Raw genomic sequence first — 26,212 nt, 5'->3', positions numbered from 1 at the left:
AGTTATTTTTCCATTAATTTCTCTATTATGACTTGTTTGGCATTCCCCATTTAGGCTTGTTGTGCCTCTTGGTGGAAGCTTTGAAAAAAACTAAAGAAAAGCAAACTTTCACCTACAATCTAAAAACATTTATCGTATCCCTTCAATGTCCCCTGAGGTTCCCAGTATTCCACAAGCTGCTGGCAATTTGTCTGGTTTACCTTTAACAAGATGGCAAGCTCTTTCTTCTGTTCGTCCAGGCAGATGCTGGCATGTTTCCATCGCTCCTGGATCTCAGTAAGCTCTGCCTGCAGGGCCACCTCCGCCCGGCTATCAGCCGACAGGAGCAGTTGTCTGCCAGCCTCCACGGTCAAGATGTAGCTGCCCTGCTGACGCTGCAGAACCTTTTCCTTCAGCTGAACCAGAAAGCACAACAAAAATACTGATAAGATAATTCTAATTTAGACACCCTGACAAAGATCCATTGGAACTAAAACATTAATCAATTTGGGGAATATGTGCCAGTTCTGGAGAGATTAGTGGGTGGACGAAACACAAATGTGTGTCTTTGTCTCCAGCACCATCTAGATAAACCTGAGATGTGTACTACATTATGTACCTTGACAGCGTCCAGCATGGAGCGGGCTTGTTGCAGAGGCACTGTAGTCCCTGTCTGAAGGGCTTCTGCAGGGTGGGACACCTCCACCAGCCATTTGCGCAGCTTCTCCACCATTTCTCTGTAGCGCTGCCACTGGCGGATCAGACCATCAATGATGCCCCGCCTCTGTTGAGCACGCCGCACTACGCCCTGCCACTGGTTACTCAGGAGAGCCAACTTCAGGTTGAACTCATCTCTGCAGGAGGGGGAAGTAATATAACTGTCAAAGGAAAACTATTTGTGGAAACAAAGAGCAACAGATTTACTATGTCTAGCAATCTTCCACACAGTAACATTGTATAAGATATCAAATGATGAGCGGAGTAATTACTAACAGATTAGAAACACTGTGATTTTGGGATCTTTACCTGTCATCTACCTGACCCTGCTCTAACAGCCTGTGTCCATCACTGATAATAGAGTGGAGGATCTGCTGCCGACTGAACATCTCGGCTTGGAATAACTGGAAAACAACATATTGATGATTAATGAATAAATACATTTAAAAAAGAAGCATTTTTGAGTTTTACTTCAAAGGGACTCTAACCTCATGAGCTTTTTGCTGCTCCATCAAACTCTGGTAGTTCCCAGAAATTTCCACGGCCAGATTCTCTTCAGTTTGGACCAAGAACTCCATCCATGTTTCACACTTCTCCAGGAAGGTCTGCTGCTGCAGCAGGAAGGACTGGAGTTTGCTGGAAGGAAGCAAACAGCACTTGAGCAAATACAAACGTAATTTTGATGCCCGCTCATTCCATCACCTCAGTCACGTAGAGCATTAAATGGTCAATGATCTCAACCTTCACGGTTCCCAAAGCGCTTTACAGCTAAGTCTCATTCACCCATTCACACACCGATGGCAACCGAGCTGCCATGCAAGGTGCTGGTCTCAACTTAGGGTTCAGTGTCTTGCTCAAGGACACTTCGACATGGCGAGGGCAGCCGGGGATTGAACCCCCAACCCGCGCTAACCAGCTTTACCTCCCAGTGCAAAACACTGCGCCACCATGCCGCCCATTAGTTGATCAGTTGAACCTAATTAGTTTTAACCTATGTGGGTACAGGGATGGCTACATTTATTTTCAGAAATGGATATACAGCATTTGGGAAAAGCTTGCATATTTTTCTTCTACCATATATTTTATGTGTCATACCTGAATCTCTCTGTAGTCTGTGCTGAGGCTGTTGACCAACTCCTGTTGAGGTTCTGCATGCGCTTGATTTCTGAATCGTTGAGAGGGAGCCGGTAACCAAGCTCATTAAGACGCTCCAGTTCAGGAGCCATACTACTGAATTTTAGCATGAGTCTCTGTTGGCAAACAAGAGAGAAACATTTAATTCCTCAATATCAGGACAATCAGTAAAATTGATTCTTTCAACTAACTGCCAAACAGAAAACAACAAAAAAAACCTTGAGCTCCTCCATGCGGTCTTGGATGACTGTCAGGTCAGTGGAGCCGTTGGGATCTTGCACCTTCAGAGCCTCCTCAGCTTCAACTACCCAGCAGCCCAGTGAATCCAGCTGATCATTAAAGGTTTCATAGTCTTGAACTCCAGTCTGGAAGACAAATGTCAGGAATCCATAAGTGTAAAAGTCATGATTCTGATTGACTACTTCAATGGACAATTTGGAGTCAAAACTATTTGTCATAAATTGTTTTCTCTACCTGCAGTGTGGTGAGCTGTCTGGTAAGGGCCTGTTCCACAGCAGCCAGCCGTTGGGTGAGAGAGAGGCGATCTGACTGGATGGCAGATGCTGCTGATGTGTCCACCTGCTGTTTCAGCTGATCTCCCAGTTCTTGGAGAACCTGCAGGGAGGCCTGCACCGGAGCTTGGGACCGGAGCACCTCCTGAGACAAAGCACCCATAAAATTATTTTCATCTTTTTCATTCAAAACTTTACCTTCAAAACTGTAAAAACAACATTGACTTTCATAATAAGACCATAAAACACAGTCATGAGTCAGTGGCACAGCTGTGACCTCACTCACGCTGCATTCTTGAATCCAGTCGGACACTTCCTCGTCAGCGATGTCCTTGCTGCAGGCGAGCTTGAGGAGCTGGTCGGCCTTTTCCTCCTGCAGCTGGATGCTGCTGCAGCTCTGCTCATAAAGCTCCTTGTAGCGCTGCCATAGCTGAAGCAGGGCTTTACTGCTTCTCAGACGCTCCGCAATCTCCTCAAGTAAGCCAGTCCATCTGGATAATGAAAAGAATTTAAAAATGGCTGCACCTCAATCAGGGATGTTAAAACAGGTGTCTTGCTTTACACAATAAATATTTTAGATTCTTTGAACAAGCAAAACAATAATAATAATAATTTAAAACATATTAATCAAGATCACCTTGCATTGACATCCTTAAGGGCGTTGTTGAGAGAATCTGACACTGAAGGGTGACACTCCCTCAGGAGCTGGTGGGTCACAGCACCAAACTTTCTCAGGCTGCTCTCCTGTTTCTCAAGTTCCTCTTGCAAATCCTTCACAGGTGAAACAAATACAGTGCTTGATTCACCAGCAAGGATAAACGGTGTATAAGCCAAATTTAGAAACATTCCCCTAATGAATTTCAGAGACGCACACTAATGCAATCAATGTAAACAAATGTGTCTGCATGACTACAGGCCAGCTGACAGGTATAATAAATCATAAAACGGCTCTTCATCCAAACATACCTGCAGACTTTGCACCTGCAGCTGAACAGCCTCCAGGGAGCCCGTGAGGAGGCGGAAACGAGATACAGAGTACCTTCCCTCCATCAGGTACCCATTGATTTCTTCTGAAGCCCGCTTGTAAAGACTCCACTGATCCAGCACTGACGTCAGGCTGATTTTTAGTTGTCCTATCTGTTGAAGATGGAATAAAAAACACACAGTGACATTCAGTAAACTGTGAAGGCCAGAACAGAACAGAGCAGAGCAGGAAAGAGCAGAGTAGAGCAGAATAGATGGATGTAATTAAAAACATAGAATGGAAAGAGAACAGGGGAGCTTACCAAGTGGTCCAGGTTAGCCCAGGTGTGATTGACACCCTGGAGCGTCTCCATGACGATAGCACAGGCCTCATCGGTCTTGTTCTGGACAAGGGCACAGCCCTGCTCTTCCACCCTCTCTAGTTCTTTCTCTTTTTCCTTCACCAACTCTTCCATTTCCTAAAGGTTAACAGTTTTCACATGATAATAAAACATGGACTCAAACAGGTGTGATAATAAGAGCATGTAGGTGTATAACATGTTGTGGGCACAGTAAGAGAGGCCTACCTGGCAGTCTTTGAGAGCATTCTGAACGGATGTCAAATCCTCTATCCGGTGTTTCCTCTTTAACCTTTCTTCTTGAGTTCCCATCCAGGACTTCAGGGCCTGAACGCTGCTCTCATACTCTAACCACATCTCCAAAAGGCTCTCCAGGAACTGGATCTACAAGTATTTCATACAAATTAAACTGTGATGTCCTGACTTTGCACTGGTAAATGACTATGGCTGTTGTTCTCTCATTAACAGTATCAGTGCCTATGGCCTCACCCTCTCATTGATGCGGCCTTGTAGGATCTGCCAGCGTCGGTTCATGGCTCCCAGTCGCTCAGCAAAGTCTGTCTTATCACTGCGCTTGCTCTCCACATCCTGACCGCTGATCTGCAGGACCGACTGGTTGACAAAGTCCACAGTCAGCTGCTTGCAGCTTAAATCTACTCTGAAGCCCTGAATTGGAGGAAACAACAGTAGATTCACAATCAAAATGGCAGTCAAGGATTCATAATTAGATTACATCAACATAATAATCGGTTCAGTAAGAGTACATACAAGAAATACTCAAAGAGCATTTTGGACATACACCTATGATCTTAAATAGTTTGATTTGTAGCTAGAAAAAACAAACCTTCCTTGAAATGCATGAAATATATTGTCTTTCTATCAAAGATTCATACACATTGTGTAAAAGTGTCATAAATCAAAAACAAATCTGTATGATAAGTCCACTACCTTGTATTTTTGCAAGTAGTCCTGAATCACATTTGACCCCACTGCACTCTTGAGGTTTTCTTCATTCTCCTCAATGACATTCTCCATCAATGAAATCCAGTTAAACAGCTCAGAAATGGCATTACGGGAAGCCAACTTCTCCATTTGGATCTGAGATAAAATGAAACCCATTGGACCAGCATATTAAACATCCAGGAAGGAACAAACATGCTGCCAGTTTGAGGGCAACCGCGTGTGAAAACCTCAGTATACGAGTGAAGCAGCAGAAAGGGGTAATCCTATTTGCTCTGGAGCAGCTAAGCCTGTTCAGTCTGGCTGCATGTGACGATACCTGATGCAGCTTCTCCTGGACCACTGGGATGCGTGTGAGCAGCTCAGTCCACTGAGTGTCAATGCGTGCCAGGTCAGACCGCAGCACCACCGTGTCCACTTTCTTCAGACGCAGCAGCTGGTTGCCCTCGGTTACCACTGAGCTCTTCAGGCTGGACTTGCCTTCAACTTCCTTTGAAAACTCCTGAAACAGACAGAGACAGGACTCTTCAGCTTGTATGCAATCAAAGGTGTATTTAATGATGATACAACATACTGAGCTTTTTGCAGATGACACAGCAAGATTATTACTACTACTACTAATAATATTACAATTATAGGAAATACAGTTTGCACTAATAATTATACATTTTCTTTATGGATCAATATGCAGTATGTTGGCTCAGTGGAGAGCAAAATATTTCTGCAATTACCCATTTATATACAATTTATATAGAACATGTAGCTGAAGCTAACGTGCAGCAGGTTAGGGCTTTTACATTTGGTTAAAACAACTAAACAAAAAACGAATAAAACATTCAAAATAGATAAAAGTTGGTCACTGTGTTGGTTCCTCAGCATTGTACTGTGGCTGTGCACTGCTCCTAAATAGTTAAGATGGGTCAGATATGTGTAAAAGACATAAGAAGAGATAATATGTGTGACTAATGTCCCAACAGGGAATAATATGTATAATATATTTGGGTGGGTACTCATTTCCTAGAAGTTTCCCCACAAATATGGAGCTTGTTTTAGTTGTGGGCAGTTTAATACATGTCCGTGTAAATGTCTACTAGTTGTAGCACTGTTGCTGGTGAAGAACCTGAATCACTGGATCAATAAAATACAGATAAATGATACAAAAGAAAACAAAAATAAATGTGTGGCCTCACAAGGAAAGCAGAGAGATGGTCTCTGACAGTTTCCAGGTCCTGTGGGACTAACACCGCCTGCGTATTCCAAAACTCCAGACGCTCCAGAGCAGACTGCAGCCATTGGCTAAGCTCTGCACACTCCCTCTGATACCTAGAGGAAAACCACAACTCAATCATAGAACAATGTCATGCAATGATACTGAGTTACCTGCTTAAAACTAAAAAAAGCTTGCACTCAGATCTGTGCAATTATTATTGCAATAATTATTATTGCTGAGCTCCACATCTTAAAGACCGTCCTTAAAGATAATGTTTTTCTGTGTCCCATTTGGGATATAATTTGTATTTGATGTCTAAAAACAGTTCTGATTCTGATGTGTTTCTGACCTGGTCCAGTGTTTTAGGATGGCCTCCAGGCGCTGCAGTTCCTTGTTGACCTTGCTGGTGTTGTTGAGCCAGTGTTCCCCCAGCAGCGCAAGTTGATTCTCCAGTGCAGGACAACACACTGACAGCAAGAGATGTTTGCCCTCATCCAGTACCTGGTATAGCTTGTGTTGGTACTCTGTCAGTCTTCCCTTTAGACCCTTTACAGAGAACGGAAGAGGAGCAGATAGACAACAAAATCTTACAAAAGTATATTGCGGCTGTAGCAGCACCAGCTGAGAAGATTTTGGTGAAGAAAGTGATTAGAAACCCTCTCTCCTCTGCTACAACTACAGTCATGCTGCCATTGAGGAAGGTGCTTATCTCTCAACTGACTGGAAATAACGTTGACCAGAGTCTAGCAGAAGCAAGTGGGAATGCCGGTAATTAAATCTAAAATGTGCATTGATGTCACTTTGTACCTGATACAATGAGATTCTGTCTATGAGCCTTTCTTCAGTCTCCTCCACCAGGCCAACAGAAGGGATACTTCCTTCAACTGCCTCCAACTGGCGATTCAGACTCTGGTAATCCTGCACCAAGCGGCACCAGGTCTGCAAAAAAAAAGTTAAGTTAACCTCAGATGAGGACCACTGTACACGATTGCTTACGCTCACAATCTACACCTATAAATCAACTTTCTTTTTCTTGAATAGAGGCTGTGCAGTGAATGTCAGTGTGACCACTTAAAATGTCCACTTTCTGTGCAGTGAAAAAGAAGCAAAACTGTATCTATATTATCGATATTACTGTCCACTGTGACTTGTTTATAACATGCAGTAGAATAAAAAGACATTTATTTCTATTGTTTGTGTGTGTTTCTTATACAATGTTTGAACACTTAACAACTGCTGTGTTAAAATGAGCTTTCCAATGTATTGTGTGTAAACTAAGCTACTGTTCCTTTCATGTTATAAATATATGACAACCCAGTTAAATCGTTTCTGTACCATTTGGCATTTAAAAAACCTTTTGGACTAACATAATTGCTCACATCTTGTTTGGGCCAAAACAAAATAAGCATTTCAAATAATGACATTTTTTTTCAGATTTCCTACGACTACATCAGTATGCTTTCAAAAGTAAAATAATGGTTAACACAAATAGTATTTCCTCTCTCACCTCCAGGATACACTCCAGCTCAACTCCTTTGCTGTGTGCCTCTTTGAGGACGCTCTGAGCCTCAGCCAGCGTCTCCTCCAGGGATTGACTTTCTTTGGGAAGCATCAGGCCACTGATTTTTCTGAAGTACGTTTCTGTTAGAATCATATGGGACTCCAGACCCTGGAAGAACTCCTAGAAAACAGTCAGACACACACAAACACACCATTGAGCAGTTTTTCTCTCAGTAGTTTTCTCCAGAATTACAAGCTTTGTGTTCAACATTTCACACTGTTGATCATAAATATTCCTTAAGCCTTTCAAGCTTAACAGAACACCAACTTGACCAAACCTTATGTTTGTCCAGGTGATTCTGGACTTCCTCCACAGAGCTGGCAATGATCCTCTGATCGGCAGCCATCTTATCTTTAGCTGTGTCCACCAGATCAGTCAGATCCTGCAGGGCACGTTCGTACTGCTCCTTCTGAGCCATGTTCTGGTTCAGCCCACTGCGCCGGGAACCCACCGTCATCACCAGCTCCTCATAGGAATCCTGAAAACACATGAGAAGAATATTGTGTTTTCATTGGGTTTTGCTAAAATTATTTCATCAATTTCATGTTGTGTATTGTTTGATATTTGATAGTATTTTCCAAAGAGATACTGGCACATTTTCTATGTATTGTACCTATGTAATGTAGTGACAAAATAATAGCATGACAATTTCCTAATGGTACATTCAGATAGTCTTGGGACATAAACCTTGTAAACCTTGACCTGGTATCATGTAAAGTTCTGCTAGATTGAGGTTTTCCAAATTCGACTCAAACAAACCAAAACGACTTCTAAAAATCATGTCATGTCTTCTACGTTTATGTTTATGAGAGGTTTTAAACTTTTTTCTTCTATTAATGATATTTCATATTCCACAGTTTTAAATTAGCAAAACGTATACTGAGAGGCTTTTAACACATGGTTTTCAGACTGAGCAACTTTTAGTGAGAGCTGTCAGTGATGTACATTACCTGGAGCTTTAGTAGTTTGTTTGTTGATATCTGATCTGCCTGTAGTGCGCCTCCTCTGGTTTTGAGCTCCGTAATCCTCTGTTCAAAGTCTTTCAGGCTCTCCTCTGCACTGGCAATAACCTAAGAGTAATGAGATTCACAGTCATTTTCTGTTCTCTGTAAGTTTCGATGGGAGACAAGCAAGGTGTGCCTGCATGCATGTCTATGCTAAAGTTTGCTTTACCTCCAGTTGTTTCGAGGCTGGTCTGTCCATGGCTCCAGCTAAGGCCTGTAGGATCTGGCACTTGGTCTCAATTAAAGCGGTTTGGAGAAGCTGCAACTCAGTCTGTATTAGACAAAGGACAATTTATAAAACAGTTACATTAAGGTGTATGGGTTTATGGTAGAGCAGTAAATGAGCAGTTATTAGCTCTGCAAATCTGACTATATAAGCAAATGTTTTGGTTTTATAGTGGACATTCACCAAGCAAAATAAAACATGAAAGGCCCATTGAAATGCAACAAATGCAAAATATCAAGCAAACCTGGTAGGCTGTGAGCTCACGTGCTCTGGTCCTCAGGTGGTCACAGCGTTGCCCCAGAGCACAACCCAGAGCTCCTAATCTCTCTTTCAGGCAGTCAAGGTTGTCCTCTAGCAGCACTCTGTCCTCTTGTCTCAACCCTGAAGACCCAGTTAGCAGAGCCTGGCTGAGCTTCACGTCCTCTGTGACATGCCTCACATCGTTCTCTAAGGTCTGGAGGAAAGTTAAGGACAGTTCGGAAAGATTGAAAAAATACTCAACTGCAAAATGGCAAGATTATATCCAGAGTGTAGATAAACTGCAACTTTGATTGTCAATAATTCCTAGGTCATGGGTATTACCAGGCTCATATGATTTGCTATTTTAAATCTCTGCACAAATAACCCAGATTGTACCTCCTGCTTTTGTAGCTGGGTCTCTGCGTTTTCAGCCAGCAGCACTGAGCCAGAGAAGACATTGTTCTCTACCCCATCCAGCCAGGAGGAGGTGGATGACACAGCTGCGTAGAGCTGCTGTTCCATCTGCGGCACCTGTGTCTCACCACCACCGGGCTATGTACACACAAGAGTTTTGCAAATTTCCATTGACACAAGTTCGTAGTTCGTAATTTAATGTTGCAATGTAATGGATTAAAATGTACAACAATGTTAGAAATAGTAAAACCTGAGTGGTCATGTCCTCTATTGTTTGTCTGAAGCCATCATACAGAGTCTTCAGGGAGGATTTGTCAGCCTGTGTTTCTTCTTTAAATAGTGATCCAGCTGTGTTCACACGAGAAGCTCTGGAATATACCTGCAAAACAGTCAACAACAGTCCCTGGCTTTAAAACTAATAACAACAAGAACAATGTCAATACACCACTTTATGCTAACAAATAACACTACAACAGGGTTTGTACCGGCTGTTTGTGGTCCTGCTCCAGGGTTTTCTGCAGGAGCTGCAGTTTCGTTTTGAGCTCTAGTCTCAGGCTCTCCCATCTCTGCCTCATCTGCTCTCGAGCAGCCTGAGATTCCCTCTCAACCAAAGCTGCTGGTGAAAATGGCTCTGTCGTACTGCACAGTGACAGAAACGTGAATTGATTAATGTTCCACTTATAATCTACCACAGGAATATAACTATTTGATGTGAGTGAGTCTAGCTTTATAGTATGTGAAATACCTGGCACTGCTGGGCGAGGCCTGCTGGATGAGGATCTCCTCTCCTCTGCTGGCAACTGACTGAAGCAACTTTTTCTGTTCCGCGAGCTGCTCCTCCAGCTCCTAAAAAGCAAACATGTGAAACAGTTAGATTGGACTTTGTATAATATAATTAATTAATTTCATGAAACTGTTGTAACACAGCTTCTGAATCACTGTGGTAGTCATATAATGGTACAAAGATATTTTTATTTTATCTAATGAAGATTTTATTTTTCAACAGTATAACAGTAAAAATATACCTTTAACAAATCAATTGAGAAAGTAGTTTTCAGTTTTAGTATCAGAATCCTGACGCTACGAAGTACTTAAACAAGGAAACAAAAGAAGTGTGTGAAAGTGTACCCTCTGTCTCTGCAGACTGTCCTGGTGTTGTTGGGAACGTGTGGTCCGGGCCTGGGCCAGCCAGTCCTGCACACTGGGACTCTGAGAGAGGCTGGAGTCTGATTCACTGTCCTCCTGCTCTTGCAGAGAGCCCTGTAGGACCAGACAATGCATTATAAAACATTTGAGAAACACACATCAGCAAGGAAGCAAGACCATCAAACACAGTAATTAAATTGAAGTTTTTTCAAATTTGTCAGCAGGTGTAAAGAAATGCAGGACAAACATTCAATATTCTCTTAGCTGGCCTTACATCTTTTGTTATGCCTGGCTGGTAGACAGATAACAAATGGACTACACACTCATCCTAATGTATTATCATGCTCTAATTAAGGGGGTGGTACAAGTCAGAATACAGTCACATGTGATGTTGGAAAATGTTTTTATCTACATTGTCAGTAATGTACCCACAGTGGGGACTGTGGTATGTGGTAAGTTCAGCATCAGATGCACACACATTAATGTATGCCAACATTTAAAGCATGTAGCCACCTCAGTCTGCTTGTCCTGTAGCATTCTCTGCAGTTCCAACAGGCCGCCCTTCAACGTGCGTAACTTCCTGGCCAACTGCTCAGCTTCCTCTCTGGTCTCTGTCCGGCCCTCCAGCAGCAGGTTCTCACTGTGCATCGACAGCTCTGACAGGGTCATCACCTTCTCTTCAATCTCCAGCAGCATGTTCTGCAGTAGCAGGAGGAGAGAGGCTAGCTCAAACATGGTGTCTCACCAGCAACAGACCCTCCAGACAGACAGGGGCTCAGGGTGTGGCTGAACCCGCTACACCAGCAGCTTTCCCCAGCCACCAGACAGGGAGACCTCTCCCTCTGTTTTCATCCTTGGCCCACCTCTCCGGCCTCGCCTCCTGTGCAACATATTACCACTAATCCTTCATGCTCCATGCTCTGAAGCATACATGCTCACGCTCAAATTCAAAAGTAATTCCCCTGTGCAGAACACCATTCTAGGTCCAGACCAGTTAATGATGCCCATCAGTGAATGCTGTTCCAATGTTTGAAGAAACGTTTGTTTTCCGATAGCATTGCAACTACTCTGCGATCGATAGCTTCAGCAGGTTTTTCTAAGGCAAAGAGTAACTCTCCCTCCCTCCCGCCTTACACTCGCCTGTTCTGTAGGATTCCCCTACTTGGATATTCTAGGAGCTTTGTCACTAACACCAATCCTGGCAGCAGGATCTATTAATCGTCTGAAAGCCACAACCCCTGACTACTCCGCCCCAAGCTGCTAACAGGCCACTGTCACACAGAGACATCTGCATAATCTGCTTAAGATGAGTGCTACAGTCGCTTAGGAGCCCAGCCATCTGAATACCCCTCTAACTCTGCTAATGCTCTTGTTTACCCACTGAAAGGTTCCTGCCCCCCAGGGATGATCCACATGTGATAAGGCAAACAAAATATTGAAGTATAAGACGGATGTAAATAATCCACTGGCGAATTAGTGTGCTGACCAGAGACAATGGCTGAACACCTAGAAAACTACCATTCCTGTCAATTTGCTAAGACATATATATCATTAAGTAACCTCATATTTATATTCATAAATTCATTTATATTCTTAAGTAATAAATTCCTCCATTGTTCTGAATGAACAACAGGGGGAGCTCTTACCTGACATTCAGCAAGCTGATCCTCCATTTCTGTCTCCTCTAGAGGTTTAAGTTCAAGGATGGAGGTTACAGCGCTGCGCTTTCTGGTCAACCACTGGTCCAGTTCATCCGCCTGGGTGTGATAGAGCTGTATGGCCTGTTCCTGACGTTGACCCTCCAGACGGTCACAAACACGCTCCTGGGGCAAAGCACATCACATTTTACTTATCAAATCAATTTATTAATTTAGCAATACAGTAACAAAATAAAGCAAACAATAAAGCACAACTATTAGCAGTAATGTACTTTCACAATTTTCACGAAAACTACCTCCAGTATCTGCTGTTTCCCTGAGGCCTTCATGTGGATGGTGGCCATCCTCTCCGCTAACACAGCGAGGGAGGAGTGCATGGCCAACTGGTCAGCCATGTCCGTGTCCACAGCATCCAAGGCTAAATCCTCTGTGAAGCTTGTCTGCAGCCTGTTTATTTCCTCCTGCGCACTCTGAATCTCTTCAATCAGACCCTGGAAAGAACAACAGTGCTTCAGGTTACATACTGCATATTTACTGACTTTATTTCATCTGTTCATTTCTATGTTGGTCAAAGGGAAATATTGTGTTTTTTATGCATGTAGATACTGTGACTGTGTGCCATACAATAAATATCACAAATTCCATATTTGGATATTACAGACGGAGCAATTGTTCCCTATTCAGTCCACTACAACAAGCTAGTGAAGCTAGTGGAATGTACTATAAATGAATGCAAAACAAGGTGAAAAACAAGGTCACAAGTGTGGCCTAAAATATACTTTCCATAGACCTGCATCATTATTATTATATTTTACATAGTTTGACAAGTATATTTTGCATTATCTAGAGTTCTTCCATTATTTCAGAAATATGACAACTACCCTGTCAATGCAAAAGCTCTCCATCAAAACTATTAAAGACCTTTATTGTACTGTAATGCCTCACCTCATGTGCCTTGATGTGGCTGTCTGGGCTTTTATCTGCCTCCACAGGCTCACTCAGTTTGGCCTCCAGAGCCTCCATTTTAGAAGAGATTGACTGGAGTGAACCCTGGTAATGCTGTTGCTTCTCCAGAGCTTCATACAGAGACCTCTGCTTCTCACTGATCTGTTAGAAGACCAATTGGACAATGTAAAAGTGCTGAGCCTGAAAACATGGTAACAGTCACGGAGAATCCATAAACCACCAAGCTGACGTCTTGTATTATTCACATACCACATTCTTTAATGTCTCCCAAGAGCGCTGCAAGTCATCTAAGTTGGCCACAGACTCAAATGTCGGGTCATATAATTCTTGGATTGGAGCTCTTGTGAGTGTTCCTCTTCCCATCTAAAAAAACATTCAAACAGCGCCATCGGCAGTTAAGACAAATTATTTATGAAACAGAGGGCAAAACAAAAAAAAGAGAAAGAAATACTTCTATAAAGCCCCAAATTCTTTGTTAGTGATGATGAACTTGCTGGTGCAGGCGGAGAATAGATATGGATTATTACCCCTTGGTTTGTTTTTGCCTTCTTCATTTATTAATTGCATATATTAATTGAGAGTGTTTTGTTTAACTGGACGGCTAACACAGGAAAGATTACAATAAAATTTTGAGAATGATTATTGATAAAGTTCATGAAAACCACAAATTTCACAAATATGTGCAATTTTGTTATAAGACCAGAATGACTGGGGGAAGAGAGAAGGTACCTTGGTTATAGTGGCTTCAGTGTGAGAGATGGGAGAAGGAGAGCGACAGACAGGAGGAGAAGAGACCTCACTGTTAGTGCCCTCCTCCCCAGACTCCTCAGTTACAGGAGACAGGAGGGTGTGACAGCGACCGGCCGTCATCTGACACGCCATGCATGAAACATTAACAGAAGAGCAGACATGCAAGATGGATTGGGAAAGATTAATCATATGCAATGTGTTTTTTAGATAAAAGTGGCACAGTGCACCTTACAAAAACACATATGTTATAATAAATGCAGGCAAAAAGGTTTAATTAGTAAAATGAAACGAAGAAAACTCTAAAGAACTCTTTAAGCTAAAGCCAGAAATAGCAGAATGAGTCGGGAGGATTATTAATTAGGCAATGTCATCACCAGCAATGCAAACAGCTTTGTCAGCATCACTTTGTTATGTGGTATATTATGTTCTCTTACCATGACAGCTTGTGCTGAAGATTTCTTGGATTTCTCTTCCTCCATGTCCTGCAGCCCTTCAGGCAATCCCTCCACATCACTCACTGTCAGCAGCATGGTGGCATGCTTGGCCTTCACTGCCAGCATTTTGCATTTTGAGTTTAGTGAGGCGATTTGCTCTTGGTAACCTTTGATCTTCTGGGCCAGTTCCTATTCAAAAAACACACAATTCCCAACTTATTACGCAGTTATGAGGACATTACACCTATAACACTTAGAATGTACAGAGTATGTCCAGTACAGAGAATGTCACAGACAGAAAGAAGGATTGCATTTAATTATTTGCATAGATACAGATGTTGCAGCGCAGTGGATCTGCATTTAGTACTGCTGCCACATGGGACCTCGATTTGATGCCAAACTTTTTTTTGTGTTCAATTCACATGTTGAGTTCTTGTTTGTGTGGGTTTCCTCCAAATGTGTAAACACATGCAAGCATGTCACACTTTATTTAAAAAGTGTGAATAGCTCTTCTAGGGATGAGTATTGCAAATAAGCATCTGCTATAAACACTTGTTGTGAATTATTTAAACCATAAATAAATAAATAAATAAATATTTGTTATGCATGTGTTACACTGATGACCTGTCCAGGGTTCCTCCCCTGCACAGGAAAGGTGGGTTAAGTGAGTGAATTAATGCATTGTACTTCATGGTGAAGGATCTGGGCCTGCAGCTCCTGGATGTTGCTTGAGGGGATCGGCCGGTCCTGAATGACTCTGTGTGCTTCCTCTATCAGCCCTTGTAGGTCTCTCACTTCCTGTTCGTATTGCTCGTACTGCACCACTGCCTCCTAGATAAAAAATGAAATTGCTTTGTTACCTTAAGATGAACAGTTCAAACCTCCAAAATGTTTTTTTTTCTTTTGGTGTCATAAAAAGACTCACCTGAAACATTTACCGTATTGATTTTATTTGCTTGTGGCCTCAACATACATCTTAAAGCCTGTTTACTTAGCAGCGCTGTGACCTTCTACTGACATGCTGCATTGCATATTGTGTCAGAATGCAGGATTGACAAAAATATGACGTTACTGTGCTGCAACAATAGTGCCCCCTACTGTACCTGTAGGATGTTGCATTGCTGAATGGCCACATGCTGCAGCTGACTGGCTTCTTGCTGCAGACGCAGCGCTGTGCGACAGATGGCAAGGTTGGGCATCACCTCCTCTGGGACCTGCAGAGCACTCTGACACAGCTGCACTGCCTGCACCTGCTGCTTGAAGCTCTCCATATCTGCCAACAGACGCTGCAAAAACAGGAGTTTACATTTTGTGAAACCGTTAACAAGCTACAATGTGCAAAGTAAGCATCCAAGGTGTTTTATGACAAATTACAAGCCATATTATTGATTATTTTAATGTGATGTGGTTACCTGTCTCTGAGCCAGCTGTTCTTTGAGGCTCTGGCGTGCCAACTCTGGTGAGGTCAATGTGGCTTGGACCTGCTCCAGAGCAACATGTAGGGCCTTAACTTCATACTCCAGGGCTTCCATACTCTGAGGACACATCATACATGAGTATATGTAGTATATTTATCACAAGGTATGAGCTACAAGTACTAATACTCTTTCAGGGAAATTGAAAAAAACTAAAAACAGGAAAATAATGTTACAAACAAGTCAAATAGAAAAGAAATCTTTTTTTTCTCTGTACCTTATTTGCATCCTCCAAGCTCTGCAGCCGTGTCTTGATGCTTTGCTGAAGCTCCTCAGTGTGTCGACTGAGTTCACAAACTTGCTGGCTCATAGACTCGACCTGCAGCACCTCAGACAGAAGCTCCACTTTCTCTGCCATTGATTCCAGGTCTCCATGGAGCTCCCGAGACTCACGAAGGACAGCCTAAGCACAGGGCAACGAGGCAGTGAATGAAATGTATGGTCTCCTATTGAGAGACGGTTAATTCCTTGCAACACGTGCCTTTCATGAAATGTGTGTATGGGTAAAAATCCTGACATGTCCGTGAACTGTGCGTAGATAAGCATGAATCCAGCTCCATGTCCATCCATTGCATCCATTTCATTACTTTCCTTGTCTAAATAATATTGAGGAGGGTAGAGAGCCCGATAACAGTTCTTAAAAAGCCAGAAAGTCTGTACTTTAATATCACAACAGAAGCCATGAGGATGCCTGTCTGGACACCCAACTCACCTGGTACATCCGTATCTGCTCCTGCAGATGAACAGAGGAGTTCCAGATGATGTTTGCCCTCACGAGGCTTTTGGCTTTCTCTGACCACCTCACAATGAAGTCCAGCATCTCATTATACTCATCTAAATAGCAGACAGCCTGAGGAGCCAAGATAAGAGAGACCATATGGTTAAAGCAAAAAACAAAGAACCTGCCTAACCTGTGTTGAATAAATGTTGTAGCCTAAAATAATATTTGCATGTGCACAACAGCTGTGCTATGTATAGGAGACCTGAAAAAGCAAACCTTTTTGATCCAGTTGTTCCTACAGTCTGCTAGCCTTGTTGTGTGGTGATGCATCTCTGATAGCTTGCTGATGGCGTCACCGAGCTGTTTGGCCAGCAGAGGGTTTCTGCGGCCAAACTCTTGTACAGCGGCATCCAGTTCTGAGAGGGTGCGACCACAAGAGTCCAAGTCCTCAGCCAGGCTCTGGGAAAAGTGATAAAACGTGTCTAATTTTATATCCTGACAACAGTCCTGAATGATGTAAAACGTCAGCATTTCGAAGACAACTGTATCAACAACACATTCACATTGAGACCAAGCAAAAGCGAGTTAACCCACCTTGACCTCTTCTTTGGCATGATCAACATCAGGAGATTTTTCCTTGAATTTAGCGGAGACTGCTTTGAGTTTCTCAGAGATGGCATGGATTCTAGAGCTGAAGTCCTCTTTTATTTCTCTGGTTTTCTGAATTTCTCTCTCTTTGGAAAGAACCTAGAACATATTAAGTAAAGTCAACACAACAAAAATCTTAACATACTGTAGGTGTTCCCTTGTGGAATTGACATATGCTAACACTTTAGATAAAACACAATTTAAAGAGGCCCATTAAGATCTTATTTACCTTGAAAGTTTTTTAAATGATACAGTACCTGATCCTCAATGGCACCCAATGCAAGTGAGACCTCAGCCAGCTGCATGGAGATTTCAGAGGGCAGTATTGTGTAGAGGTCCAGGTACTTGCTCTGTTGCTGCTCTGCTAATTTATCCACATTCTGACGATAAGTGATCACATCACCATGTACAACCTATATGCAACAAAGACCCATGTAATCTTTATCAGAAACAATAACATTCAAATAGCAATGTTTCGGGGATGACTGGAAGATCAGAAAGATGATATTTCTGTTTTTAGATGTGAGCTATACCTCAAGCTCCTGCAGCAGAGAATCAATGTCTGGTGTGGGATTGAGAAGAAGCTCCCTGGTCTCCTGAATCCAGGCTTTTACAACGCTAAGTTCCTTCTCCACTTCCTCTCTGTCCCTCAGTTCCTGAGCTGCTTGAGCCCGTTTGGTCCTGGACTGTGTCAGGAGGCTGGAGGCAAAGAGAAAAATGACTCTACTGAAATTTGTTGTTGATCTAAATAACATAACAGTTTGCCCTTTTTACTTTAAAACAATACCACTGATTAGACGTTATCTTAATACAGATGCTCTTCTTAAAGCCAACAGCCTTGTATGTTTATCGTCTCTCTACCTTTCCATTTGGTCTTGTACAGCTCTGATCTCCTTCAGGCTGGGCAGCTCATCCTGGTCATTTGTTGGTGAAGGCACTTCCACGTCGTGCAGCAGACTGAGAGCATACTGGCGCAGCAGTGTGAGGGAGGAGAGCTCTCTTTCCAAGTCTTGGCTCAGCAGGTCATGCTGGTCCAACAGAGACTGCAGGGTGGCTTTGGAAGCCTTCTCCACGGCACTATCAGGGAAACGACTTTGGAGCTCATCAGCGACTGCTCTCACCTTCACCATCTGTACAAAATTATTATGAAAGTTCAGCTACTAGTAAAAAAACATATTTTTATTGAATTATGAAATATTTTTTCCCCATTGAGTCTGTATACCTTCTCTCTAAAAGTCCTCCAATCCTGTGCCGTGTCCTCGAGTACTCTCTCCCGTCCTCGTGCCACGCTTCGTAGTCGTGTCCAGCGCTGCCACACAGTGGTCATGGAGCGACTGATGGTGGCCTTGCTGGCATCACTCCCCACCAGCTCCAGCTGGGCAGCTTGCTCCTCTAAACCACTCAGCTTCTCTTGGAAGCCATTCACCAGTGATACAAGGGACTGAAAAATGAAGAGACAATTAATAAAGTAAATGCACTGCATTCATAGGAGCACCACCATTTGTTGTGTGGAAAATGTCATTGGTCTCTCATACCCGATGACTGCACAGCTTATCTTCAGCTTCTTGGTTTGTGGCTGCCTTTGCAGTGGAAAATTCAGTCAGCTTCTTTTCAGCCTCATTCATGAGCTCAATGACAGTCTGCCTCGCCTCCTGGTAGGACTTCCACTGAGCCACACAGCTAAGAAAAGGATAAAATGCCATTATTAACAACTGTATCGTCACCGTATATTACACGTGCACCATCACTCGTTTGTTTTCATTACCTGTGAAGGACATCCTGGTGACACTGGAGCTGATCTCGGACCTCCACACCTCTCTGCTTTGCTGACTCCACGCTCACACGGAGCTGGTCTTTAGCTGTGGGGTTGACCAGGTTCTCCAGCTGAGGCAGCAGGGCCTGCAGCTCCTCCAAGTGGATGAGGAACTCCTGCTCTGTGGCCATGATGTCCCCCTGCTGCCGGAGACACTCCTCGTAGTTCTCCACGTCCACACCCAGGCTAGCTTGCTGCAGGAAGGACACGGCATCCTCCAGCCATTCACAGGCAGACTGCATCCTGAAGTGATACTTCTGGCACAACCCGAGAGCTTCCTCCAGAGTAATCTTTACACAAAAGCAATGAAGAAAAAATTCATCTTTTAAATCAGATTAAATACTGTATTTAGGCATTAAGGCAACTTTAACAAACAACATTACAGATAAAGCATTTCACTGAAATGAATGTATGATTACAATGTTTTATAGAATATTGAATGTAATAATGTCCCACCTGTTTGGAGCTCAGTGCTTTCTGAACATCTGCCTGCAGCTTTGCCATTTCTTCTAGGCTTGTATCTACGTGCGCTGGGACAAGCTCATTCGCGCTGATATACTTCTGTTGCTCCCTGCTACTAAGAGCAGCCACGATTCTCAGTCTCGACTGTACTTCCTCCTGCATGATTTGCTGCTTTCTGATCCCCTCCTGCACCTTCTCCACCCTCACATCAACAATCACAGCACAGCCCAGTTCATCCCTGACCTGCTCCAGCCAGTCCAGGGTCCTTTTCATCTCCGTCTCAAAGTCTTTACTTTGGACAAACCTGTTCTCACACTCTTCAATCAGATCCCCTACTGCAGCCTGCAAAGATCGCAGCTCCTCTTGCCACAGAACCACTTGATCCTTGGAGGCATCATGGGCTGCTTGGTCCACGCGGGGTGCTAGAGTGTCCATCTGCTCCATGAGCCTTGACAAGTGAGAGTTGGCACTCTGGAGACTCCCCGCCAGAGCGTGGTAGTTCTTCAGCCTCTCCTCAGCTGACTGCGTCTCTGCATTAACTTTTACCAGCTGCTCTTTTGTGGCCTTTAACTCAGAGTCAACCTGCATAGCCATTGCCTTGTGGTCCTCAAATGACTCCAAGGTTTCATCCAAATGCTCTACTTTCTGTTCAACCAACCTCTTTAGGCCGTTGTACAGGCTCACAAGTTGAGTCATTTCGTCGGGGCGCCATGGTTGACCGGTGCTACGAAATCCTTCTTTCTTCTGGTTCAGTTCACTCACAGCTAGACCCAGGTTGCTCAGGTCTGCCTGGATTGCTTTGTAATCGCTCTGCAAACTGACAACCTCTTCTGTTTGCAGCCCTACAGGCTGTGTGCCCAGATTATTGAACTGTTCCTCAAGCTCTTTCAGTGCTCTATGAGTGACATCTATGAAAGAGGTGTACTCATTTCTTGTGAGAATGGCCTGCTGGATTTTCTCCTGTTTTTCTTTGGCTAGTGCTAATATGTTATTATATTGCTGGGGGAGGGTATTGAGTTTTTCATCCAAATAGCAGTGATCTACTTCATTCAGACTGGGCAATATTTCCTGGCCAGCTCTTTGTACAATTAAGAGAAGGTTCTCATATTCAATTGCCTGCTCGACTATGTGTTGATACTTCAGTAGCTGCGCTTCCAATTCAGCATCTCCAACCATCAGATTGATTTCAGGGAAGGTGACTATATCAGCTTGTTTTATCCACAGGCATATTTTCTCTAAATCAGTCTTGAAATACTTTCTGGAAACAAGTACTTTTTCAAGCTCCTGAAGTTTCTGTCCACATCTGTGTAATGTTTTGTCAAAGATGTTTTGTAACTCCTGCAACTTTGTGAGAATCTCATTCCTTTCTTCCTCGCTGGCATCCCTCATCAGGTCCCTCCCCTGAGACCACAAGGAGGTCAGCTCGCTCTGATAGGCTTTCAGACTGCTTTGGATGTTCCTACATGTTCTGACCTGCTTGGCCAGGTCATCAGGTAACAAAGCAATGTACTCCTCTGCCTGGGCCTTCTTCTCATTCTGCTGGACCCAGGAAATGGACTGGCTCACAGCCATCAGGAACTGTGTTCTCTCTGTGAAAGCTTTGCTGAGGTGTTTTCTGCGCTGCACAACCTTCACACTCAGAGATTCTACCTCCAATTGAGTGTCGGCAATAAGCTGTTGCAGACGTTGTCGTTCACTGAGGCCCAGGCGGGCCAGCACCCTGTCAGCGTCGGCCATGGCCTGTGCCAGTAAGAGCTGCTTGGCTTCCAACTCACTGCAGATGCTCAGATGGTCAAACAGGAAGCTCTGAGCCAGCTCTGGAGGAGGACTCATCTTCATGGCCTCAGACAGGGCAGGCTGCTGCTCCTCTGCCCAGTCCCGAGCCTCCCTCAGACGGGCCTCCACTTGTCCCATATCTTCCAGAGTCACCACTGAGTCCTGGATTTTCCTCTCAATTAGGTTTTGCATCTGCGACCATCGCTGCTCAAAGTGGCTGATCTGCTCTTTTACCAGCTCCTTGTCATCCAAGTTCAAATGTTGGATGACTTTTTGTTTCTGTTCTTTAAGGTCCTCAAGAGTGCCTTTTTGTTCTTCCAGAGTTACTGCAAGCTTCCGTAACGCCTCCAAATGCTGAGATGAACTTTCAGCATCCGTTCTGTGACAGAAAAAAAAGAAAAAAAGAGTTACACAAATGTCGTGTGGAAGATATGACAATGGTTTGATCTAGAGAACTGAAATACAACTTCTAAGAATTAATCGTAAATATGGCCTGGAGCTCAGACTTATGTAATGACAAACAAATGGTCACAGAGGTCCTCTATTCATCATCCCTGATCATCCCTGAAAGAATTTTAGCCATGACAAAGACACTGAAAATAGACAGGATAACTGGCATTTTCTTTCTAGCCTATAACAAAACTTTCTTGGCTTTGGTCGTGTCAGGAGATAATTAGAATCAGGGAACAGCAGTATGATGACTCATCTTAATGTATACTTGACACACCTGGCCAGATTGTCCCACTCTTTGGACACCTGTTCAAACAGCGCCTCCACTGCAGTGATACAGTCATGGTATTCTTTAGACCTCTGCAGGTCCTCCTCTCTCTGGCTCTGCAGCTTGCCGGCCTGGTGACAGAGCTCAAGCCAGGAATGGCTCAGACGGTCAAGCTCTACATGTTCTGGAGAGTCCTGGCCACCGGTCAATCTGCTCACAGTCTCTGTCATCTTGGTCAGGATATTCTGTTTAGACTGCAGTTGCTGGCTGCATTCCTGTGTGACAAGCAATATACTGGATGGTAACCCTAAATACATCCAAACAGTAAGCAGATCTCCCTTTAATCCCCACACAACCCAAGCCAAAATGTTGGATTAGATAATAATAACATAATCACCAACAGAATCATGTTTAGACTCACTGTACTGTATAGTTAAGATAAAGTGGTTTTGATACTGCTCCCTACCTTGGCTTGTGACAGCATGTTTTGAGCTATCTTCGTCTCCAACTCTGCAGGCCTTCTGGAGAAGCTGAGGAGATGCTGCTCCATATCTTGGAACAGGCTGGTCAGATCTTGCTTCTGTTCCTTGATCTCCCTCCAACCCTCTGAAAGCTCCTGTGCACTGGACATCCTTTCCTCTATCTGCAAAAACACGTCGCGCTGCTTGTATATTACTGATTGACTGATGAATGAATATTTGAATGGTCTTAAATCTAGCAGTCATTGGCCAGCATAAAGTAATTCATGAAATTTTGTAATGTGTCAACATAGCAACAGGAAAATTTCCATTTTTTTCATGATACACTAATCCTCCTAGATTCATAAAATTAATCTTTTATGTCGTACAATAGGCAAGCATCTAACAATTACTGACCGTGAGTTTGACCTGCTGGACCTGAGCAGCTGCCACTCTCACAGCATCATCAGACAGGTCACACACAGAACACACCAGGTCCAGGTAAGTGCTGGCCTGCTCCTGAAGGGCCCTGTAGTGCTTCACCTGTGTGTGCAAAAGTAATTAATCAAAATAAATTATACTTAATGTAATATATCATTGCATTCCAAGAGTAGGCTAAATTTCACAGCGTCAGTTACCTGCTTCAGTGCTTCCTGCAGACCAGATGGTCCCTGATCGTTGAGCTGAAGCTCCTCCTGCACTGTGGTGAGCCAGGTTTGGCACTGCTGGAGAGTGTCCTGATGGCTAACGTGTTTCTGCAGCTCCCGGTCCAGACTCTGGTACACCTGTTGAACAAGGTGAAGTAAGACCTTAACTAACTTTATATAATAAAGTAAAGAGCCAGGTTTTCCTGAATTTTATAAAATGGAGAAGTTTCGTTGCAAGAAGATCTAAGGTTGTAGTCTTGTATTACTCACACGTTGGGCAGTGCTGCAAATGGCGGAGTAGCTATCTCTGGTTCCCTGTTGGTGAGCCTGGACTTGTTGACTGATCTTAGCTTGAACTTGGTCTGTACAGCTGGCTACGAGATCTTCTCCTTTCTGCTTCAAGCTGGTGAGACGCTCCTCAAAACTGGCTATCTCCTCCATTATGGCCTGAAAAAGAACAAGCAGGTGTTTCAAAACACAGATAAGTGTATTTTAAGATCTAGTAATTGTAAAACAAAAGCATTTTCAAGTAATGTAATAATGTAAACTGCACAACTAATATTACAGTACAAATTGTGAAGGTCACCTTGTGTCGGGCAAGTTGCTGAGTGGCCATCTCCATACCGCTGGTCTGCATGGAGTCTGAGGTGACCAGTCTACTGGACATCTGTAAGAGCCACTTCTCAGCCTCTTGCAATTCACTGTTGTAATCCTCGTGCTCCTTCACCCACTCCACAAGGTTCTGGACCTGGGTCTGAAACACAACACACAGCCAATCTCAGAGATCCATGTCGCTGTATGACATGCAATCATTCAATAAGAGAAATATGTAGCGGACATCAGTTGGTTTCCTTTTGTTTGTTTGCGAATACAATACAGCACAAAAAACATTAAAACTGAATAAAATCTATGGTTTTGGACATAATTCAGATGCTGCATCCCTACAGCATAGTAGTGTCCATACCTTAGCTGCTAAGCAGAGATCTTGGTAGTCAGCCTGCAGCTTTTTCATGTTGTCACTTATAGTGCTGTCATGGACTGTGTCGAGCAGGGCCTCTCCTTTCTCAGAGACAGATTTCAGTGCTGACTCATGAGACTGCACTGTCTGCTGGATGGTCTGCATAATGAAAAAGTGAGCAAAGTATTTAGTTTTCTGGCCCTATTTTCACTTTGTTTCCAAGAGAAAAGTGAGAGTGTGTTAAGTTACCTTATACTTTGCTAGCTGAGCCTTCTTCTGGTAGAGTTCAGCTTTAGGCTCTACACTTGATGCTAAAAGGTTCTTGGTCTCCATCACCCACTGGGCCTGGGCCTTGTATTTATCCATAAAGTCTTTAGAGAGTGAGATACATTTCTCCAGGGAGCTGTGCTCTGTGCGCAGAGCTTCCATCAACTCCTTTAGTTGGAAGAGGCGAGTGTCCACCTCCTCCTTCAGCTGCTCTGCTTCAGGCTCCTCCAAGAAAGCCATGGCTCGCTCTGTCTTCTCTCTCATTGTCTTCAGGTAAGTGTGACCCTGCTCCATGTCTGCCTGCAGAGCCTGGAAGGAAAATATGATGGTGTTATTAAGTTTTAAAAAGATACCAGATTCTTGCGTTGCTACTTTTATTAGTGCACTATTGCGGAGTAATTATTTACAGTAATGCTATAAACGGTCTTTACAGAGAAGACAATAATATACAGAAGGCGTGTGTTCTATGTTAGAGAGTGTACCTCTAGTTTTTTCATCTTTCTCTCCATAGCAAAGCGGTCCACTGCATCAACACTGATAGCCACAGTACTGAAATTATTCTGAGCCGTGCTGAGCCAGTCTGAGAACGTGTTGAAGACGCACTGTGCCTCTTCAATGCAAGACACCTCCTCCTGGAGCTGTTTGATTGTCTCCTGCATCACAAAGGAAGAGGAAAAAAAGTTATGGGAGAAGAAAGACCATCTCAAAGGTCTCAAGCAACCAAGACATATCTATTAACAAGCATGTATTGAGGTATGTATATATGTATGTATATTCCATATAGGTATATATAACATTTACAGCTATGTGTTACTGTGATACTGTGTGCTGTGTTCAAAATTATGTTACCATTAAATGCAGAAGCAGCACATGGTATCGGGCTGTAATCTTGGTGGCTCTGGTACTGATCCGGCTGCTAATATGGGTCTCATCCAGAACCTGCTGAGCCAACAGACTGAGGCCCTCCATCTCCTCTTGATAAACCAGCACTTCCTCCTGCCAGCTCTGACCATACAAGGACCATTAGAGACATCTGAACAATGCTTAATTATGTTTCAATATATTCATTAGACTGACATTCTGTGGCTGCCAATGCAAATTAACCAGTTGCAAGATTCCTTCCTTCCTTTGATTCTGATGGGACTGAAGTGACCTGCGCTGATTTAATATGCAGTATTGTCATAGAAACTGAAACAGCATTAAAAGCTACATACAATTATGCACAATTGTGCATAGCTTCTGTGCATGTAACACTGACCTTTATTAGCTGGAGTTGAGCATCTTTGGTAGTGCGGTCAGACCGCCGGTGGCTACGCAGTTGTGCTTTGGTCTCCATGCCCTTTAGCCAGCTGTCAAGACGCTGAAACTTCTGCTCCATCTGCCGGAGTTTGGCCAGAGCACTGTTGAGCTGCGCCCGGGTGTCGGCCAGCCGGGCCTGGTACAACCTCCACTCCTGCTGCAGGGTCTCCAGTGCTCGGTCTTCGATCTGAGGCAGGCCCCAGGGAATTACCAGTTCTCGACTGACCAGCAGGGTGTTAAGCAAAGCCTGGCCCTCTGTGCAGTGAAGCTGCAGTTCCTGTAGTTACATAGATGTGGTTGAGCACTTTCTTTAGAGAACATATGAACTGAATAGAGCTTCTGGCTATGTAGCAGTAGTAGTAGTAATAATAGCATTTCATGTTCTGTATATTTAACATTTCCCCAGTGAGAATTTTCAGACCTGTAACTTTTGCAGAGTCTCCTCCAGCATATCAACATCACCCTCCAGTTGGGTGTAGCAGCCAAGCCTCTCTTGTTCTTGTTCCAGCCAGTCCTCAAATGCATGGAGGCCCCGCTGATACTCCTGGTGGGCTTTTACAAGCTCCTCTGCTTTGCCTACTGCCCTCTGAAGACACCATGAAGATAAGGATTCTGAGTCATAATATGAGAGCTTTTACACTTCACACTCAAACTGTGTCTTCAGGAGTGTGATTTTCTGCTGATGAATCTCACTTTTCTCATGGCAATAAAACATATTAAAATGACAACGGATCATT

General features: G+C 43.6%; 1 protein-coding gene across 3 annotated transcripts in view; it reads right to left on the bottom strand.

Annotated features, from left to right (window-relative positions):
• The window catches only part of syne1b (spectrin repeat containing, nuclear envelope 1b), a 73,072-nt gene that overhangs the window by 13,417 nt on the left and 33,443 nt on the right, over positions 1-26,212 (bottom strand). For 2 of the 3 annotated variants that reach the window (XM_070920886.1, XM_070920887.1), the window contains 61 exons: positions 25,897-26,061; positions 25,435-25,752; positions 25,026-25,181; positions 24,659-24,829; positions 24,159-24,485; positions 23,916-24,068; positions 23,538-23,705; positions 23,222-23,398; positions 22,943-23,089; positions 22,722-22,847; positions 22,313-22,489; positions 21,856-22,121; positions 19,347-21,507; positions 18,843-19,180; positions 18,613-18,757; positions 18,300-18,518; positions 17,939-18,207; positions 17,611-17,776; positions 17,335-17,490; positions 17,024-17,176; positions 16,706-16,888; positions 16,421-16,558; positions 15,926-16,111; positions 15,646-15,768; positions 15,337-15,519; positions 14,921-15,064; positions 14,234-14,422; positions 13,779-13,919; positions 13,299-13,412; positions 13,029-13,190; positions 12,380-12,574; positions 12,072-12,248; positions 10,939-11,124; positions 10,408-10,539; positions 10,025-10,125; positions 9,765-9,918; positions 9,530-9,658; positions 9,262-9,417; positions 8,870-9,079; positions 8,569-8,670; positions 8,346-8,465; positions 7,673-7,873; positions 7,342-7,515; positions 6,642-6,773; positions 6,184-6,380; positions 5,815-5,947; positions 4,944-5,126; positions 4,613-4,762; positions 4,154-4,330; positions 3,893-4,048; positions 3,629-3,784; positions 3,309-3,479; positions 2,980-3,113; positions 2,629-2,833; positions 2,305-2,487; positions 2,049-2,195; positions 1,792-1,946; positions 1,185-1,332; positions 1,006-1,100; positions 599-833; positions 201-395 (listed from right to left, as the gene is read on the bottom strand). In XM_070920886.1, the coding sequence (XP_070776987.1) occupies positions 201-395; positions 599-833; positions 1,006-1,100; positions 1,185-1,332; positions 1,792-1,946; positions 2,049-2,195; positions 2,305-2,487; positions 2,629-2,833; positions 2,980-3,113; positions 3,309-3,479; positions 3,629-3,784; positions 3,893-4,048; positions 4,154-4,330; positions 4,613-4,762; positions 4,944-5,126; positions 5,815-5,947; positions 6,184-6,380; positions 6,642-6,773; positions 7,342-7,515; positions 7,673-7,873; positions 8,346-8,465; positions 8,569-8,670; positions 8,870-9,079; positions 9,262-9,417; positions 9,530-9,658; positions 9,765-9,918; positions 10,025-10,125; positions 10,408-10,539; positions 10,939-11,124; positions 12,072-12,248; positions 12,380-12,574; positions 13,029-13,190; positions 13,299-13,412; positions 13,779-13,919; positions 14,234-14,422; positions 14,921-15,064; positions 15,337-15,519; positions 15,646-15,768; positions 15,926-16,111; positions 16,421-16,558; positions 16,706-16,888; positions 17,024-17,176; positions 17,335-17,490; positions 17,611-17,776; positions 17,939-18,207; positions 18,300-18,518; positions 18,613-18,757; positions 18,843-19,180; positions 19,347-21,507; positions 21,856-22,121; positions 22,313-22,489; positions 22,722-22,847; positions 22,943-23,089; positions 23,222-23,398; positions 23,538-23,705; positions 23,916-24,068; positions 24,159-24,485; positions 24,659-24,829; positions 25,026-25,181; positions 25,435-25,752; positions 25,897-26,061 (12,510 nt within the window). Of the gene's footprint in view, positions 1-200; positions 396-598; positions 834-1,005; positions 1,101-1,184; positions 1,333-1,791; positions 1,947-2,048; positions 2,196-2,304; positions 2,488-2,628; positions 2,834-2,979; positions 3,114-3,308; positions 3,480-3,628; positions 3,785-3,892; positions 4,049-4,153; positions 4,331-4,612; positions 4,763-4,943; positions 5,127-5,814; positions 5,948-6,183; positions 6,381-6,641; positions 6,774-7,341; positions 7,516-7,672; positions 7,874-8,345; positions 8,466-8,568; positions 8,671-8,869; positions 9,080-9,261; positions 9,418-9,529; positions 9,659-9,764; positions 9,919-10,024; positions 10,126-10,407; positions 10,552-10,938; positions 11,125-12,071; positions 12,249-12,379; positions 12,575-13,028; positions 13,191-13,298; positions 13,413-13,778; positions 13,920-14,233; positions 14,423-14,920; positions 15,065-15,336; positions 15,520-15,645; positions 15,769-15,925; positions 16,112-16,420; positions 16,559-16,705; positions 16,889-17,023; positions 17,177-17,334; positions 17,491-17,610; positions 17,777-17,938; positions 18,208-18,299; positions 18,519-18,612; positions 18,758-18,842; positions 19,181-19,346; positions 21,508-21,855; positions 22,122-22,312; positions 22,490-22,721; positions 22,848-22,942; positions 23,090-23,221; positions 23,399-23,537; positions 23,706-23,915; positions 24,069-24,158; positions 24,486-24,658; positions 24,830-25,025; positions 25,182-25,434; positions 25,753-25,896; positions 26,062-26,212 lie in introns of all 3 variants that reach the window. The other variant, XM_070920888.1, reaches the window with a different exon arrangement.

This window comes from Enoplosus armatus, chromosome 15 (assembly GCF_043641665.1).
Source record: "Enoplosus armatus isolate fEnoArm2 chromosome 15, fEnoArm2.hap1, whole genome shotgun sequence".
Taxonomy (NCBI): Eukaryota; Metazoa; Chordata; class Actinopteri; order Centrarchiformes; family Enoplosidae; genus Enoplosus; species Enoplosus armatus.
Note: the sequence above shows the minus strand (reverse complement) of the source record. Positions and strands in the feature narration are given on the sequence as shown.